The sequence below is a fragment of the Typopeltis vanoorti genome, chromosome 11, assembly GCF_054136105.1.
Source record: "Typopeltis vanoorti isolate ZY-2024b chromosome 11, IOZ_Tvanoo_1.0, whole genome shotgun sequence".
Lineage (NCBI taxonomy): Eukaryota > Metazoa > Arthropoda > Arachnida > Uropygi > Thelyphonidae > Typopeltis > Typopeltis vanoorti.
In genome coordinates this window covers 63,252,398-63,272,248 of record NC_143559.1, presented here as the reverse complement: position 1 = coordinate 63,272,248, position 19,851 = coordinate 63,252,398, and the positions used below count along the sequence as shown (strand labels likewise).

Here is a 19,851-nt window from a genome sequence, read left to right as displayed (position 1 = left end):
TTGTACTACTAGTTCTGAAATAACTTTGATTAATGCTGTTTCCAGAACAAAGGCATTTATTAAATTAACATTTCATAATAAAGCCATACTTGAATATAAATCTGACACCTAAAGGTTGGGATGCGATGACAGTGTTATGGTGGTTTTAACAGGTTATACACAATTAATATATATATATATATATATATATATATATAAATAAAAAATAAAAATTCACTTAATAATTTTGGCTGAGCTTTGATTGATGTAATATCGGTATTTTCAGAGCAAATCATAAACAAGATGAGCAACGAAATGGTTGTGAAGAATTATGAATACAGAATCACATGAATAATTAAGAAGCTGAAATTCAGTGGTGCTACAGCCTGATGTAAGCCTATGACAGATGTGACCACTGAGACCAACAGGATATCTCATGCTTGACCTTGAGCATGTGTCTTCTCATCAAGACTGAAAATTTACAGATAACCTGTTATGGACAGACTAGATTCACATTCATATGATAGTAACACCTTGTTATACTACTCCTGAATAAAATCGGCAATTTCATTTTCAGGGATGACTGACTTCAAATTATGTTTATACTTAGCAAATATGATTGATTTTGTGATTTATTCTGTTGCTCATCATGTGGCAAAGAAAGTTTTTATAATCAGATAGAACAATCTGTCATGGATTTTCTTATTTCCTCTTCTTTCTGAATTCTTCATTTTCTATTCAAATGTACAATCTGGTATGCTATGTTCCCACAATGAGTCTTTGGAGTCCATGGAGGTGCCCATATAATAATATGTGGATGATACACCTAAAGTAGGCCCAAATGTTAGTAAAAACTTGGATTCTGTCCTGATGCATATCGATATCCTTAATCAAGTTTAGTTGAGGGGGGGAAAAATTACACACATTCCTATTTTTGAAACACCTTCCTATTGATTACTGCATATCAAAAATTTGATGCACAGGCAGCTTACATCCACAAGCATTATCATCACCATCATACCATTCAGAAATCTGAAATAATCCAAATCTGAATTTACAAAGCAAATAAGTTATATTAATAGTTCTGTGACTTTGGATTAATTATATTCATTTAATAATTAGTCAGGATTAATAAATCAGATTCTTATGATACTTGTGTGGTGTTGCTGGTCAAAGATAACCTGAAGAAGGCCTCAACAAAGTCTTTAAAGGAATGCAGAAAAATGATGTGTGGCACGCCCTGTTAAATGGGTATCTATCTGGATATTGAACAAATGAGGTTTGGTTGGAATTTGGGACTTAGCTGACCAAGTTGCATTCTTAAAGCAAAAGACAACATCAGTACAAAAAGATGAAATGTCATGCCAGCTAAGAGTGTTGCTTGGTTAAACAAGGCACACTGCTATTTTTGTCAGAGAAGGACAACTGTGAAATGCCAGCAAACTGGAACAAACTGAAACTTAACAGCAAATTCAAGATAGGCACTATATCGCTATAGGAAGTATCAACAGAAAATAAGTTGAACTGGTAAAAGAAGCCAGCCTGGTTGGCTGAGTGGATAGCATATCAGCTCTCTCCAGCCAAAAGGCTGCGGGTTCGAATCCTGCCGTGGGCATGTATGTTTGTGATTGTCTGTGGAAATGCCAGCGGTGATCAGATTAATAATAATAAGAGAAGTATTTAAATTATACATTTTTGGTTGTTTTATAATAGAAATACAATTTTATTAATACAGACCAGTTTACAATAAAAACATTTATTAAAACCTACCAGTTTCACCAGCAAACTGGTAGGTTTTAATAAATGTTTTTATTGTAAATTGGTCTGTATTAATAAAATTGTATTTCAATTAGAGAAGTAACATGCCAGCATAACTGGCATTACCAAAAGAAGTTGATATTCTTCATAATAACAAATATTAGATGCTATATTCAGGCAATAATCATCAGGAAGAGAAACCAGTAGCTATAGTTGTTGGAAGTTTTTCCACTTAGTTATACTATAAATTAAACATGCCAAAAATTTATATTCTTGGTTTACTTCTTTATATAAGTGTATGCAAACAAGGTTTGCAAGTGAAGTAACATCATGACTGGGCAGCTCGTATACAGAGGTTAATGACTTCACATCATTTGCCTTAGTATCCCGTAATGCACAGCACACATCCTTATGGACATGTATAATGCTATGCATTATGGGAAGGGTCACAAACCAGACCAGTTTGGACCTTAATCGAGGTCTCATCATCAGGAGCCAGACCCAGAAGTGATGTAATCATTAGACTATGAGTTGCCCAGTCATGAAGTTACATCATGTGCAAACTTTGTTTGCTTACACTTGAATAAAGGATTATCCCCTGTTTCTTCTTCAGGTTGGTATCCCATTTGTAATTCCTTGGTTCAGTGTCCATCCTCTCTTCTCATCATTACATGGCCTGCTCACTTACATTTTCTGGTCTTAATATGAGTTAGAATGTCATTTATCTTGGTTTGCTCCCTAATCCAATTATTTTATCTTTTAAAGAGATCCCTAGGATGTTTCTTTCAAATTTTCTTTGAGCAACCTTCAACTGGTTTTCCAGTCTTTGTTAGGTTCCAGGTTTCACTACCATAAGTAGTTTCACTATCATTGATCAATTACTTTCCTTTTTAGGCACAATTTATGCCACTCTTAAGAATGGAACTTAATTTTTCAAAAGCTGTCCATGCCAACTGTATTCATTTATTGATTTCTGAGTCAATGCCTTTATCTGAATTAAAGAGCTGTCCTCCTAGATAGACAAATTGATCTACAGTATCTAACTGATTATTTCCCAGGGTGATGGGTGATTTTATTGCTGACTTGTTGAACATTAGTTTTCCCAGTATTTATTTTTAGCCCTTTTTTCAGACTTTCTGTATTAAGTTGGTCTATCACACCTTGGAGTTCTTTACCTGTTTCAACTATTATCACAATATCATCTGCATATCTTAGTGTGAGAGGTATTTCCCATTTATCTTTATACCTTTATTGTTCCAGTTTAAGTTTTTAAAGATTTCTTCTAGTATAGTATTGAACAGTTTTGGTGACAGTGTCCCCTTGCCTAACTCTTCTTCTATGTTGAATTTATTTATAGTCCTCTACTACTGCAGCTATGTTTACCATCTGTAAACACAGCACCATCAGTAAAGCTTTCGATTAGTCATAAAGTGGAAAAGCGATCAGGAATATAAGAAAGCTCTGGAGGGGATGATGAACAAGGCAGTGCATAATAATTTTTAATGATGGTGAGAAACAGATATGCTTCATTGCATTGCCCAATCAATTAATAAATGTCAATAGCACGTGCTATTACAATCATCATAATCAACCAAGGCTCTCTCACACCATACATGGACTGGAGTGATTTCAAAAGTGGCTGTGAGGTGTAGATATTACCATTATCCTACTCAGCCATTTCAGGAAGACTGCTTGCTAAAATTGGTGGGAGAAAGGAAATCCGAGACTCCCATCAAGATTACAACTTAGTAAAAAAGCAATAACACTTACCTGTTTATGTTTAAGAACAGATTTTACTTCTCTCAGTAAGTACGATAAAGGTGTAAGACTGGGTTTTCCAAAAGGCTGAATAACACCCTATTTGAAATAATATCCAGGAATATGGTATAATTAATATGTTATAAAAAAAACAAACAAAAATAGAAAAAATCATAGCAGAAAAAAACTGAACTTAGCAATCCAGTGAATAAACATTGAATAATAATAAATATAAAGCTGATTATCAAAATAATGTTAAATCCAAAGTCACTAAGCAAAGTTATAGAAAGCAATGTGTAATGAATTCTTATCATTAGGGTACAAGATATGGTTGGAAAACACACAAAAAAGTATATTTACGTGGTTCATTCAAAATGTTTTCCATATCTTTTTAGCATTTTAAGTACCTTCTAGCTGTGGCTTAGCCAACTCCGAACAATTTTTAATATTCAATTTCAGTGTAGTTGTTTCAACTTCAAATTTTTTTTGAATGTTGAAACAACTGTGAATGCATGTATATGAGTGAATGCATGTATATGAATGCATGTATATGAGACTAACTCAGTCGGTTTCAACAATGCCCACTGATTGGAAAGACCTTAGCTCAAATTTCTTCTGGGATTCAAAGAACCTTTTTCAGAGTTTTGCATCTGAAAGAGAGCTAGTCCATCTCACATACATACATGGCAGGATTTTCTCCTGGAAACTCAGGTTTTTCATCCCACAAAACAGACAGACTGGTCAGAATAACATGCACATATAGATATAGACTAAGAAAATAAGGATTAATTAACCTACTCTGTTGGAATGATTATAAAAGTCTGCACATAACCCTCAGCCTTCAAAACAGGGGCTGTTTTGGAAGCTGAGGGTTAAATTGTTTTCTCCATTAGACGATCAGAGATAGCTGGCCAAGACTATCACTCATTTTAAACAAGCATCTAGTGAAGAAAGTGTGGCAGACAAGACAAGTGCTGCAATCTTGTGATCCTTAACACAATATACTATTGTCTGCAATAACATGGGCTCTATGGTTGATTTTCTTGAGTTTACAGGATCAAAAATCCACTTGCCTGTGCTAGAAACTGAGTTACTCGGGAACCAGCTGAAGACAGTTAGAACAAGTTCCTCAGGTCGGTGACCAGAGGAACTTATTCTAACGCTATGGATGCAAATGCCATTTCCACAGGACACAGGTGCAGAACAGAACAGAGTATATGCATAAAATATTTCAAATTTCAAAAGAAAACTTTTAAAATACAAATACCAAACTACATATATTTAGAAAGTGAACTCTAGGACAGACAGCTAATAAAATTAATGAACACTTGAATTTCAGAAAATTATTTTCTTTATCAAAAACATTTCTTGGTGACACTGCTTATTTTTTATATTTGATAATACATGGTTTTTACATTATTTCTTAGAAACTACTTCAGTCAGTTAAAAGTGTTATGTTTAAAATTAGCATAACACTCTTTAAAAGAAGATAAAGTTTTGCAAAGCTCTACCAATTCTTGGGTAGAAATTATCTGAAACAAATATAAGCATTAAATATTATATCAGTACAACTTGTTAATACATGGATCTGCCTTCTGCTATCCTGTAACATATTATTTTAACCAGATGCCAATTATGTGGAACATACAAGCTGCAGCCCTGTCCCAAATCTGCACAAGTCTAAGTGGTGTAAATACTCTCAGTCAATCCTGTAAAACCTTTGAGTTGGAACATCTGAAATAAATGGGTAATGACATTACTCTGGTTAAGGACTTCTTGGATTCCGTTTTCAAATCATTTCTTGACTACCATATCATAGATTTAAACAATGAATAAATCACAATACCTACAGTAATAAACTTTAATGAAAGCACAGATATTTCGTACAGAAATTAACAGTACATTGTCAGTATCTCATCATATCCAATGGATAATTGACTCCAGGATTCTTTGTTCGATGGCATGATTCTAATTCCCACATATTTCTGGCATCTCTGAACCGACTGGTAGAATTCTGAAGATATTTTACCTTATTTCCACATATTTTCCTATCAAAAAATTACTCATCTCCTACCATCTTCAAAAGATAAACTGTCACATCTAATCTTTAAAGGTATCTGTGGCATGATTATAAATACTAAATTACATGATAGCCACAGTAATTAACTTTAATGAAATGAAAGTACAGATATTTCATACTGAAACTAACAGTACATCATCAGTGTGTAGAAATAAGCAATCGAAGAAACCAGATTACAAAGTACATAACAGCAGTCGGTGGTTTACCAATTAAAAAGCTATTGCCGCATGTTGGAAATTAGTCATCATCATCATCATCATGCGTATCAAGGATTTAGGCCTAGCATGGCCTGTTTTGGCCTTAGAAGTCAGCGTTGAATCGTTTAAGAGGTTCCTGGTTTTCTTTTTCCTAATGGCTTGTTTTGGTAATCTTCTGTTTTCATTCTTTGAATGTGTTCCATCCATTTGTGTTTATATTTTTTAATTTTAGAAATTAGTATTAATAAATAATATTAAAAATATTATTAAACAACTATTTTTGATGGTTACATAAGATAAGAATCTCCCAAACTTTTGGGAGGGAGAGAGATGATCGTTCTGATTTAGATTATTTAGATTGGGCATCTCTGCTTCCACTTTGACCTCAATCCTATTTAGCATGATCTTCAATAAAATTTTGCTTGCATGAGATATTAAACTAATAGCTCTATAGTTCTTGTAAGCCTTCATATCTTCTTATGTAGGAGTATGAAAACTGACTTCTTCCAGTCTCTAGGCCAGTGGTCCTTAAACTTTTTGAAGTCGGGGCGCATTTAAAATCCTACAAATAATTGTAAGTGCACTATATACAATCTGAGAAATATGTTATAATAATTAAGTCAAATATTACAGAAAAAAAAAATAATGCGATAAAAAAAAATAAAATGAAACATACCTTAAGTTTATTCATTCTTGTGTTTATGAGAAACATGAGCCTGATGTGTCCTAGCGACTGCTTCAATGTTTGGGCATATATTTGAAAGGCAAACTCTCATTTCCTTGTCAATACACTGAAGAGTTCTTCTCTTTTTACACTTAATTGTGGTGAGGGTAGAAAATCCTAATTCACATAAATATGATTGAAAATTGTAGTAAAATGTTCAAAGCTTTTTTAGATATTGACACATATTCTTCTTTTATAGAAATCCAAAAGGCTTCAAGAGACAATTCCTTATGTTTAATCATCAATCCACGATCAGTGGATATAGCTGCCAGTTCTTCTTCTTCTGTTAATGTTAAACCAAAATCACTTGAAATTTCCATAAATGGGTTTCTAATCCAATCGTATTGTTCAGTGTTAAGTGATGGAAAATAAGAACTCAATTTTTCTTCTAAACTTGTTAAATGTTCAACTATTATTGGAAGTGTTTCATTTATGCAAGTGTTACTTACCAATGGAAACATTTCCAAATTACCTTCGACAGCTTTTCTTTTCCAAATCTGTAGTTTTCTCTGAAACACTTTCATTTTGTCAGTGGATGTGAGAATATTTTCTTCTTTCCCTTGCATGCTAGTATTCAAAATATTCAGCTGCTGAAATATATTGGCCAAATACTGTAACCTGGCAATCCAAAATTCGCACCGAAGGAGGTTACAAAAATGTAATTGTTTCATCTCTTCAAAAAACACAAGAAGTTCTTGTCATAGCTCATGTACATGGGTAAATACTTTCCCCCTTGACAACCACCTCACCTCAGTGTGTAAAAGCAGCCGTCTGTGTTGTGAATCCATATCGATACAAAGCATTTCGAATAAACGCGATTTGACAGATCTTGTTTTAATAAAGTTTACCATCTGAACAACTTGAGCTTCTCTTAATTTTTCTCCCAATGTTTTTGCCATCAAGGCCTCCCTATGAAGAAAGCAGTGAGTTACAATAACATTCTCATTTTGTTTTTTTATAAAAGATGTAAGGCCCTTAACACAGCCTACCACAGAAGGGGCTCCATCTGTACAAATGCCTACACAAGACTTCCATGTTAACTGCCATTTATCAAGATAGCTATTCAAAATGTCAAAAACGTCCTCACCTTTTGTAGACACACTTAATTCTTTGCAAAAAAGAAACTGATTTACTATTTGATCTTCATTAATAAAACAGACAAATGCTAAGAATTGCGCCTTGTTGGTAATGTCTGTTGTTTTAAGTTTATTAATGTATACATTTTATTAATGTATAAATTTAAGTTTATTAATGCATACATTTTTCTCGATATCAGAAGACATTTCTATAATATGCCTGTGAACTGTATCGCTGGACAGAGGAATCTTGCTTATTTTCATTGCTGCTTCATTTCTAGCATTGCCATGACCATTTTTTTGCATGCAGGCAAAATAAATGACTCACCTAAATTATGATCTTTCATATTTTTTGCTATCAGTTCTGAGACTTGATAAGAAGCGATTTGAGCTTTATCAGAAACAGTCATTATACTTTTAAAAGAATTTGCCACTTTTGTTTGCTGTTCAGACAATATCTTGAAAAAACTTGCAAATTTATCTTGTAAATTAGAGTGTATAGTTTTAAAATGTTTACTCAATTTACTAGGAAGCAATGATTCATTTGCCATTTTACATCCACATACTAAACATAGCGGCAAAGGATGATCTTCACTTCCGGTCCAAGTGAAACCAAAGCTTAAATAACTTTCATTATATTTGCGAGTAGGCCACAATTTTGTTTCTTACTTGCACTTAACTTTTGCTCACTTCCAGAATCTGATTCTTCAATATCACGTATCTTTTTGAGAAATCTATCCATTTTATTTGGGTGTATTTATCTGAAAATAAGTAATATGCACATAACATCCACTTCCAACACTTTTAAAATAAGTAATATACACAACAAGAATAAACCATATTCTTGTTCTCTTTGCAAGAAAAACCGCTTATAATTAACATAATAATGATGTGTTGACAAAAAGAGCGGTATATCCATAATGAAAAAGTATAATAGAGTAACTATATTTATTTTTATATCTGGACACATATTTCTCTGGAATACCACAGGGCGTACCCGGAAATCTTCTAGGGCTCACCCTTTGAGAACCACTGCTCTAGGACATGATCCTGTATCCCATATCCTTGTAATCAATCTATGAAACACTCTTATCCCTCCATCGCCTGTAATCTTATTGCTGTTAAGCAGCTTAACTGCTTTTTCAACTTCATGCCTAAGTGGAGGAGGTTCCAAATCAGAATTTTCCTGGATAAAGAAAATTTGGAGGGCTCCTCCAAATTTTCTTTATCCACTCTATTGTACAGTTCCTCACAGTATTCTATCTGTTTTTGATTTCCAATTCTTCTGTTAGTAATGCTCCATTCCTATCTTTGAAGACATTCAATTTGAGCTTAAACTTGTGCTTTTGGTCACAAACTAAATAAAATCCTTTTATAATTGTGCTTCCTCATCTTGAAGTCTATCTCTTCACATTTATGAGTATAAAACTTTCCCTTGTCCTGCTTGACGGCTCTTCTGACTTCTCTATATAATCTCTTATATTCTTCAGTCCCTGTGTTCTTTGTTTTTCCATCCGTCTTCTTTTGATTAGTTGAATCTGATATCCATGGATCTTTTGGTCTTATTAGGCCGAGATACTTGGCTGTATCCTGCATTATCACCTTGACTCCTTCCCAAAGCATTTCTTGTGAGTTTCCCTCATTAGTCTCCAAAAAATCATCCAACTTACTTGATGTTTCTTCTGTGAATCCACTAGGAAATACTCTAACATCCAGTCTAGTAGCATGTGCCTGAGTTAACATTTGTCAGAGTCTTAGTCTTACTTTGGCTCTTGTTAGTTGATGGGCTGAACCACAATCTGCTCTAGGACAAGTATGCACATCAAAGAAGATGCCTGTCTTCCATCACTGGAGAGCTAAGATTAATCAATCTGGTGCCTTGACTTATCAATGTTAGATATCCAAGTATGGGTCTGTCGTGGATGTTTCTGGAAGTGGGTATTAATAACTAATCTGTAAGCATGGGCAAATTCCAACAGTCTTTTGCCACGGGTGTTACGTTCAGCCAGACCAAACACGCCACACTCCGGCCTAACTCTCATAAACTTTTCCACTTTTGCATTTGTCCCTTAAAATGTAAAGTATCTCTCTCCTTGGTAGGCAGTCCAAAACAGTCTGTAAATTTTCAGAGAATTCCTTACCCTCTTCATCAGGCCTATCTATGTGTGGTGCATAAATTACCACAATTGATACATTAGTAACCTGAGTCGTAAGTCTAATAGAAAGTATCCTATCATTAACAGGGTTATAACCAAGAAGGCTTCTTGCCTGAGCTGTCTTCAGTATCACAACTACCCCATGATGCTTTGAGTCACCTCCTGAGTAAACAACTAGCTTATCATCCAGTCTTTTGATACTCCTTCTGAATTCCATCTAGTCCCTGTAATTCCCAGGATGTCAATTTTATACCTATCCAGCTCTTTACAGACAATCTCAAGAGCTGTAGACCTCAAACATTCAATATGCCTATGTATAATTCCCTTCTAAGATTAATCCTATACCTTCTGTGTTCCTCATTCACAATATCATTGACTTTTGTTGGAGACTGTAATATACTTCTCGAACAGGACCTTCTGCCTAAGCCTTGAATTCAGCTCTGATTATTCTGTGTGACAACCGATGCAGCATGAGATGTCTTATAAGGCACAACCATATTAGTATTTTGAAGTGAAGTCAATGAAAGAAAAGAGTGGTAGGGTTGCAGAGGTCCTTTCCACATATCTGAAAAGTTTTTCCACTAATTCAACCCATGTTGGCCAGGTGGTTGGAACTTAATGTACAATGATTAAAAGTTATTTTCAACCAAAAGAACTATGGAAAGGATTGATTTCAATTGGGTTTATATAGGTCAAATTTATTTGAAACTAAGTCAGAAATACTGACAAGTTTCGCCAACTTGGCTGTTTAGCTTCTTCAGGGTAAAAAATAATAGATACAAAACAACGTAAACACTAAAACTGTTCATGAAGGGAAGAACTGAATACAAATGTATTTTTTACAAAAATAGAAGAACGCATACATCACATGCATGGAGCGCATATGATGTCAACTGTTGTTATGTAGGAATGTTCTGTAATTAGCAGCAAGATTTAACTCTTGCATGTTTAAAGATCTTATGAGGGTCTTCCAAATATCAGGTAGAATTAATCCTTGGTTTCTATTTAGGTTGTGTTTAGAATGGATAACTGTTATGGCTTCTTTTATGATACGGGAGCAAAAATCTTCCTCTAAGTAAGGCATGGAGCTTTTGTCCCATTCTATGGTATGGTTTGACCTGGAGAAATGATGTGCTAACTCAGAATTGTCTTCTCTGTTATTGTTTATGTCTCCTATGTGTTCTTTTTTTCTGATTTCCAAACTTCTAGAGGTCTGACCAATATAGTTTAATCCACACAAACAAGGGATGTTATAGTCGTTGCATCCACTAATGCCAAGACTATATGGCTCTCCCAAAGTTCATAAAAATGCAATACCGCTGCGCCCTATTGATGGTATTAATTCTCCCACATACTTATTATCGAAACACCACCTCGCAGGTCTCCTTAAGGCACACATCTGTAATTCGGATACTACATAAGAAATTAACAGCATTTTGTTGAAAAATTGAGGAACATCTCGATCTCAAATACAGACATTCTTGCAAGCCTGGATGTAACATCATTATTTACAAATGTTCCAGTAGATGAAGTAATCAGCATTTTGAGAAACCTCTACTCTCAGGACATTACTTTTCTTTTCCATCATTGCTTAAAATCTAATTTTTTCTTATGGAATGAAACGATTTACCAACAATTAACAGGCCTTGCAATGGGCAGTCCTCTTTCATCCCCTTGTGCAGATCTCTTTATGGAGAAACTCAAAAGTGAAATTTTGTCTCAATTAGACCCTAAACCCACAGTGTGGTGGAGATATGTGGATGACATTTTTATTATATGGATAAACACAGAAAAGAAACTTTTTGATTTTCTTACCAAGATCAACTCCTTCCATCACAAAATAAAATTCACCTTAGAACTTTAGAAGGACCAACAATTACTATTCCTGTGTTATAAAGTGTCTTTGTAGTAGGTAATATTTACTTAATATGGCTTAACTATCTCTTGAATAATTTGTCCCATCTCAGCAGCGCCTATAATGTGTCAATCTTTGTCTTACTATTATATACTCAGATTATCACGTGCACGAGTCTGATCTACAAAGAGATTGTCTCAAGGTTAAGCCAATTCCTTGGTAACAAAGCTTCTGAAGTTAACTTCTTCTAAGGTTCTGGGAAAATTTATTTGTTCTGCTGCACCACCCAGAACCCTTATATTGGAAAAACTTCTCAGTCTAGAAGTGAACCTTCAGATATGCACGTGGTTAACCTAATCTATTTCTATATACTAAGTTATCATTTATCAATACCTCCTATAATCAACCATGTTTACAGTCGTGGTCTTAATTACAATTATTTCTCCGCTTAGATCTGAATAATTTATGAGTAGTGCATTGGATTCTTAGACACAGGCAACCAAATTAATAAGAGCAAAAGGTTTATTTAACATAATGATCATCATACAGAATAAAGAACTTTCAATTATCACTGTACTACTAGATTACAAAGTCAAATTTAATACTACAAAAACATTATGTTCAAAGATTCAAAGCTCGCATTAGATTATAAAACCAATAATGACTTTTAGGTGTTAATCAAGCTGTCTGGATTAGACATCTCTACAGCTCTTAAACATAGCTAGCAATCAACACAAGTACAATTATAATACATAGCACATACTGCTCACCGACTACGATTAAAATATCACAGTTCTGTCTTAATTTTAGATAGAGTCTCAAAACTTTATGAAGGTCTATGATTCTTAAGTTACAATTACCTTCCTCACACACATTACTTGATTAAAGGTTTACTGTACCAAACTCGAGGATTCCTCATGCTTGTCCTTTTGATTCTTGGATTCCTTTCCTTCCAAACATTTTTTTCTCTATGTTAAGGTTAAAATTCCTGTCAGCTTAGGTTGGTCCTCATGGAGTCTGCATACCGATCATCTATGCCTAGAATATTCTTAGCGTCAGGCAATTCTGCATCCATAAGGCACGCTACCTGGCCACTATCTTTTCCGGGAGTTGCCCGTTGCTTCGAAAATCCTCTATTCGTTCATCGTAGGGCTTGGAATCCGCAATCCCTCTAATCACGACCTGACAACTTTGACTTCTGCCACTAAGAGAGAGAATAGAGACTCCAGACAAAAAAAAGCCTCTTGGGGGGTTTTCCAACCCTTTAATATCAACCCCTACCGGGACTCCTCGTAACCCTAAATTTTCACTCAACACGTTATTCCTTTGCACTCGTGGGTCTTACCTTTTCGTAGCATCTTCCCCGAAAACTTAGGTCGCCACGTGCCGTATGCACACGTGACCGCTTGAGGCAACTTACTAATCTGGTGTCTTGCCAGCATACTTTGACCTTATAATCTCAGTTGGTTAAATGCAATTTACACAGTAATTCTTTTATATCAATTCTAACAGAAAATATGTATATAACAAATTCATTGTCTAACATACAATTTAGTAGGTATTTTACATGGGAATATTCACAAGTTTTACACTAATTACGGTATCCAATATTTGTCAGGCTATATACAACTTATACTAAAATACAAGCAAATCTTTTTCAAGGGTTTTAACTTGTCAAATTATGAATGAAATATTCTTTAGTGAATTGTATTCATTCACAATTTAACACCTGGACACTTTAATTAAGAAACAAATGGATGAAAGCATCAGCCTTACAGTCTATTGTAAACCAACCAACACAGGTCGATACTTGCACTTCACATTTCTCAAAAGCTAAGCATCGTACACACGTTAAAAAATAAGGCCTCTCACATCACTACAGAGGATAAAGATCTCAAAGATAAACTATTTCTGATATCAAAAAACCTTTTAGACAATGGTTACCCAAGAAAATTGATCCATGATATACTTTTCTGTGACCCCCCCCCCTCACAATGACAATCTGAAGAAATACGTTATAATTCCACCATCACAATTCCATCAATTCATTTTGGGACAGTTTCCAAAAAAGATTGCTACACTCCTCAAGCCACATGGAATATGAGTGACTTTTAAACCTTTAAAGACCATCCGCAAATTCTTAAGATCTCTGAAAGACAGTCATGCTTTCTTCAAATATGCCGGTATCTATAACATCCCTTGTTTGTGTGGATTAAACTATATTGGTCAGACCTCTAGAAGTGTGGAAATCAGAAAAAAAGAAAACGTAAACAATAACAGAGAAGACAATTCGGGGTTAGCACATCATTTCTCCAGGTTAAACCATACCATAGAATGGGACAAAAGCTCCATGCCCTACTTAGAGGAAGATTTTTGCTCCCGAATCATAAAAGAAGCCATAATAGTTATCCGTTCTAAGCACAACCAAAATAGAAACCAAGGATTAATTCTGCCTGATATTTGGAAGCCCCTCATAAGATCTTTAAACATGCAAGAGTTAAATCTTGCTGCTAATTACAGAACGTTCCTACATAACAACAGTTGACATCATACATGCTCCATATGTTCCCTTCATGAACAGTTTTAGTGTTTAAGTTGTTTTGTATCTATTATTTTTTACCCTGAAGAAGCCAAAACAGCCAAGTTGGCAAAACCTGTCGGTATTTCTTACTTAGTTTCAAATAAATTTGACCTATATAAACCCAATAGAAGTCAATCCTTTCCATAACAGATGTATATCTGTTATATGCTGAACCATGCCTTACATGAAGTAAGGCATGGTCCAACATCAAGTATCTCAGGTTTGCCATGCCCATAGTGAGCCCTTGGCAACCGTTTTAACTGGTAAATTCATTGTTGCATTTGTCTTGTAGTTCTGTTCTTTGAATTGCCTGTTGACATCGACAATATAATGTTAATTTTCAAATATCTGTATATTTCATTAAAGTTTATTACTATGGTTATTGCAATTTCTTTCGATATTTCATCATGGGAACAGTGTCGTACAATGATTGCTATTTTTACTAATGACTAAAAATGCTCCTAGTATGAATACAGCAGGTGTAATGGATCTCACAGATGATAGATAAGAATATAAATAATTTTAAAAGCTTAGCATACTTTGAAGAACTATAACTTTTTTTTTTACAAAAAACCAACTTACTGTTGCTAATTCTTTGTTTGGCAAAGGACCTCCCCCTCTTTGTCTTAAATCAAGATCAGCTTGAGAGAAGGGAAAATAAAATAAATAAATATATATATCAAAATATATAAATACACACACATATACATATCAAAGCAGCAACAACAACAAAAAAAACTTTTTTTGTGATTGAATGTGAGAGAGAACTGTCTCTATATATACACAAAAATTGCTTGCTGAATAATATACGTTTCAAATTCAAGTACTCCTATTGAGAGCAATCTGTATAGATTGCTCTCAATAGGAGCAAATTGTTTGGTGGCCTAATATATCATAAGGAGCCTGTGTAGCTCAGTGGATGTGGCGTTTGCACACCACGGCGCTTAGCCGCACGAAGGAAGACTTGGTTTCGAGTCTAGTCGGTGACTACAGGAAATTTTTCTAAGCCTTTTTTCGACCGGTTCCCGAGTTAGTCGATCTCTGGCACGGGCAAGCGGGTTTTTCCTCCCGGAAACTCAGGATTTTCGTCCTGTAAACTCAAGAAAATCGACTGTAGAACCCACATTATTTCAGACATTAAATATATTGTGTTAGGGACCACGAGATGGCGGCACATTTGAGCTGTCTCTCTTCACTGTGTACCGCTTAATTAGTGATAGCCTTGGGCCATCTATCTCTGATTGGTATCAGTGGAGACTGAACTGCCCACTCAGTCTCCAAAAGTTAGATAGGGTTAAATGGTCTCGCCTACTCCCCGTATACGGGAATAAAAAGGCGTTAGCTGATTTTTTTTTATATATATATATATATCATAAGGAAGAGTTTTTGACAAAAAAAAAGTTCAAAAAATGACTGATAGGGGAAATATGGCACTGTGAACGAGAAAAGATAGTGAACTTGGCATACCATGTAAACTGTGAGGCAGTATAAACAATGGAGTGAGACTGACTATAGTCATTCGACTTATACAAGGGATCTCGTTTTGCCTGAACATTCCTTGCTTGCAAAGTGTTTATATAGGAATGGGGAAACTATTGCAGCACTTCACAAGTGCAGATGCCTAAAGACTTTGGAAAAAGGTGCAATGAAAATGAATGCAGTGCAATGCATTGTTCGTAGATTTGAAGGGATAGGAAGTTTGACATTCCAACCAAGAAGAAGGTGCAAATCTGAAATTCCACAAATTCTGCAACTGCAGCTGTTGAGTAGTCAAATGGGAATGCTATAGGTTCATGCAGTGCATGGAGAACTTTGTATAAAGCATTGCAAGTGGGAGATGCCAGTATCCAAGGATCAACCTTGGAACATATTTTCATGTTTGCAAAACAGTAAACACTCAAAACTGCCACATCTGAGCTACAGGGAATTCCCGTGAATTTAAACGTTCACTTACTTCACTGTATGCATAGAATTTATGGCCAAGTTTTTGTTATCAGGCTATTTTTCTTCAAAGAAATGGATCTTCCAACACCGAATCACAGCCTGTTTAAAGCTTTTCAGATAGTCCACTTTTCTCTGTGCCCTGGTGGAAGACTTTCAGATGGTACAAGCCAATCTGTAAGGTGATTATTTCTTGTCTTCCATGAGGCTAGTCTTGATTTTTGGAGTGATTCAGTAAGGATTTCAGTGGTATGAAGAAAAGTTTTATCAATAGATAAAACGTTTTATATCTTTGGGGAGAGGTTGGTCATTTGTATAGATGTCAAAAGCATCAGGGCCAGAACACTGCCTCGAGGGAGGCCATTTTCTGAATCCTCCAACGACTATATTTTCCTTGGAATTCAACAAAAAATCTTCAATTCTGAAGAAGGCATCTAACTAGTTGAGTTACCCTATAATCTTTCATCATTTTGTACAGTTTACTTAACAAGATGTGGTGGTTAACAGCATCATAAGTAGCAGTTATGTCTATGAAAACTACCCGTTATTTTCTGGTTCTCAAAACCATCCTCAATATATTGTTGAAAGTATTTTTTTTCTCCAAATCCAGAGTAATTTAATAATAAGGTGAGACACCTTTTGGCAACTCGTATAGGTAAAGATGACTTCTCCATCGCTTCTACCTTGGTATCACCACCTTCGTGTCTGGCTCCCAATGATGAGACCTCAATAAAGGCCGAAACCGGTCTGGGTAGTGGCCCTTCCCTTAATGCATATAGCATTATACATGTCCACAAGGAGATGTGCTTTGCATTATGGGAGATACTAAGACAAATAGTGATGAGAGCTTGGTCCACCTTACCACAAGTTGCCTCAGTCCTGAAGATACTTCAGACACAAACTTTGTTTGCTTACACTTGGTTAAAGGATTAACCTAAATTTATCAATATATTGTGTTAGTTGAAGAACATGTGATGTACAACTTTTCCCAGCTCAAAGGCTGGCTTGTTCAGGTATTAGGAGTGGATCAATTATCGTCATTAGTTTTCCAAGGATCATTCACTCGAAAATCTTATATAGATGACCCAATAGAAAAATAGGTCTATAATATTTGGGATCACTTGCATCTTTCCCTGGTTTGAGAACAGCAATAACTAGCTCTTCTCCAAACTTTGGGTATTTTGCAGGTATTAATACAATTGTTAAACAAATCCAGTATTCAGTCTTTGGTCGCAATATCAAATTCTTTGATTTGCTCAATATAAACTTCATCCAGACCTGCTGCTTTTCCTTTCTTATAAATTTTAATTGTCTTATTAAGTTCTTCCATTCTAAAATGTGATGAGAAAATATCTGTTTCTTTTCCATATACCCTCTGAAGTCCTGCCTTTTGTATTTGAACCAGATTTATAGGTTTGTCACTAATAAGAAGTTGGTGTGCTTTTGATTTGGGAGACATTAGAATGTGCCGAAGTTTTGTTTGGGTCATTGCTAATTAGTCTCCAAGCTTTTTGGCTACTCCTTCCCATATCTATTTCATTTGTTAACTTTATCCATTGTCGTATTTTGCTTCAGATATAGATGTAACAACCTGTTGTCTGCATGCTATAGTTTCATCATTAAAAGGATCTCTTTCAAATAAGTTACAGTATTCTATTAGTTGAGCAGTTATCTCAGGTCGATGTTGGGAATTGGCATACAAACAACTTTTGGGCACTGCTAGGCTACCCTCTCACTCACAAAGATGAGATCTGGGTTATAGTCCCACTTCCATCTTCTGTTGTAAAAGGAGGGAGGATGTTTACTATCCTGGATAAGGGATAGCTGGTATGATTCAGCCCATTCCAACACAGCCTCTCTGTTTGTATCATTTTGCAGGTAACCCCAGACACTACTAAATTCACCAATAGAGAAAGACACTTTTTGTCTGTTAAGAATGCCAGGCAAAAGCTACATCTGGGGATTTTTAGATGGAATGGGTGATTGAATCACTCAATTCTATGGTGATTATCTCTATGTCATTCTCTTCTGTAATAGATGTTGTAGGTCTGGTCTAATGAAAATGGCACAACCATATTTACTATGGGGATATTCCAGTGTGAATTTCATTCCTGGAATTTTTGGAGATGTTGTTGATTTACATCTCTGTGTGTTTTTTCCTGTACACAGTATCATGCATATTAAAGATCCAACATTATTTCAAAGACTAATGCATGTAGAAACTATGAAATTTCCATAATTTGACCAGAGAACATATGAGAATATAATCCTCAGCATTGGAGTTGCCTTAGCTTGTACTACTTAAAACAATGTGAAGGGTGCCAAAATGTTTACATATTCACTTTTATTAGTGCATTTGATAAAGCTTTCATTGGTGTGACAGTTGTTTCAACCTGGTTGGTTCTCTTTAGAGACCGGGCAGAAACCTTAAGAAAACAAAAACTCTCCTGGTCTCTGAAGAGAACCAAACAGTTCGAAATAGCTGTCAGGCCAGAGAAACCTTTTAATGCACTAATAAAAGACAAAATAAAATCAAATTGGAAATTAATGAAACACAATCTGGTTTTCAGGAAAATAAAGGAACTAGAGAAGGACTCTTCAACATTAGAACTATTATAGAAAGATATCTGGAGAAGCACAAAGAAGTCTACTTGTTTTATTCACTAAACAAAGGCCTTTGACAATATACAACACAACTAATAGAATGCATCAAAAAATTAGGAGTAGATGGTAAAGATACCAGATTACTGATAAATCTATATTGGGAGCAAACTGCCTCAATGGAGGAATTGCAGTAAAGAACAGTGTTAGATGAGGCTATGTTCTTTCTCCTATATTGTTTAACCTCTATACTGAAAATATCTTCCAGCAATTAGCAGAATTTAAAGGAGTCAGCATAGGGGGCAGAAATATAAACAACTTAAATATGCAGACGATATGGTTACTGCTGGCTGAAAAAAAAGATCTTCAAAACCTACTAGAAGAGATGCTGAAACTAAGTGAAAAATATTGACTTAATTTCAGCTTCAAAAAAAAAAAACCCCAAAACCATGCTGGTAACAAGAGAAAAAGGGAAAATACCCTATACAAATATTAAGATCAGAGGAAATACCTTAGATCAAGTAAAGAGTTATAAATATTTGGGTCAACTAATTACAGCGAATGGAAAATCTGATAAGGAAATATTAAGGATAAAAATTGCTAGATCAACCTTCATTAGCATGAAAAACATTCTGACCTCAAGGGAAATTCACACAAAAACAAGAATTAGGGCTGTCCAAATGCTACATATGGTCAACACTGCTATATGGAGCAGAAACATCAAAATATTGTGAAAATAAACTAGAAGCTTTTGAAATGTGGATCCTCAGAGCCTCATGGACTGCCAAAAAACTAAACTAAAGATATTAGAGATGATTGGAGAATGTTGAAAACCATTAAGAAAAGGAAAGCCTACCTTGGCCACATACTAAGGCATGAATCCCAAGAAAAAAAAAAAAAAAACACTTCTAGAAGGAATAATACAAGGAAAAAAGAGAGGAAGACAAAAAACAGATTGGATGGGAAATATTAAGGAGTGGACCTTTTGTTCTAATGAAGAATATAAGAGAGAAGCACAAAACTGTACACGGTGGAAGCTCATGGTAGTCAACCTCCTGGAAGGAGACATCTGACAAGACAAAAGGCAAATATGCAGATGCTTGTGGAGAAGTCATGTTGTTTTATGTAGTGCAAATTAAGGCAAA

At 35.1% G+C, this 19,851-nt stretch overlaps 1 protein-coding gene across 2 annotated transcripts in view; it reads right to left on the bottom strand.

The window, feature by feature from the left end:
- The window catches only part of LOC150101667 (zinc transporter 6-like), a 166,407-nt gene that overhangs the window by 127,915 nt on the left and 18,641 nt on the right, over positions 1 to 19,851 (bottom strand). For both annotated transcript variants that reach the window (XM_090400575.1, XM_090400576.1), the window contains exons 2-3: positions 14,747 to 14,805; positions 3,508 to 3,594 (exon numbers count right to left, since the gene is read on the bottom strand). In XM_090400575.1, coding sequence (XP_090256701.1) covers positions 3,508 to 3,594; positions 14,747 to 14,805 — 146 coding nt within the window. The remainder of the gene's footprint in view (positions 1 to 3,507; positions 3,595 to 14,746; positions 14,806 to 19,851) is intronic.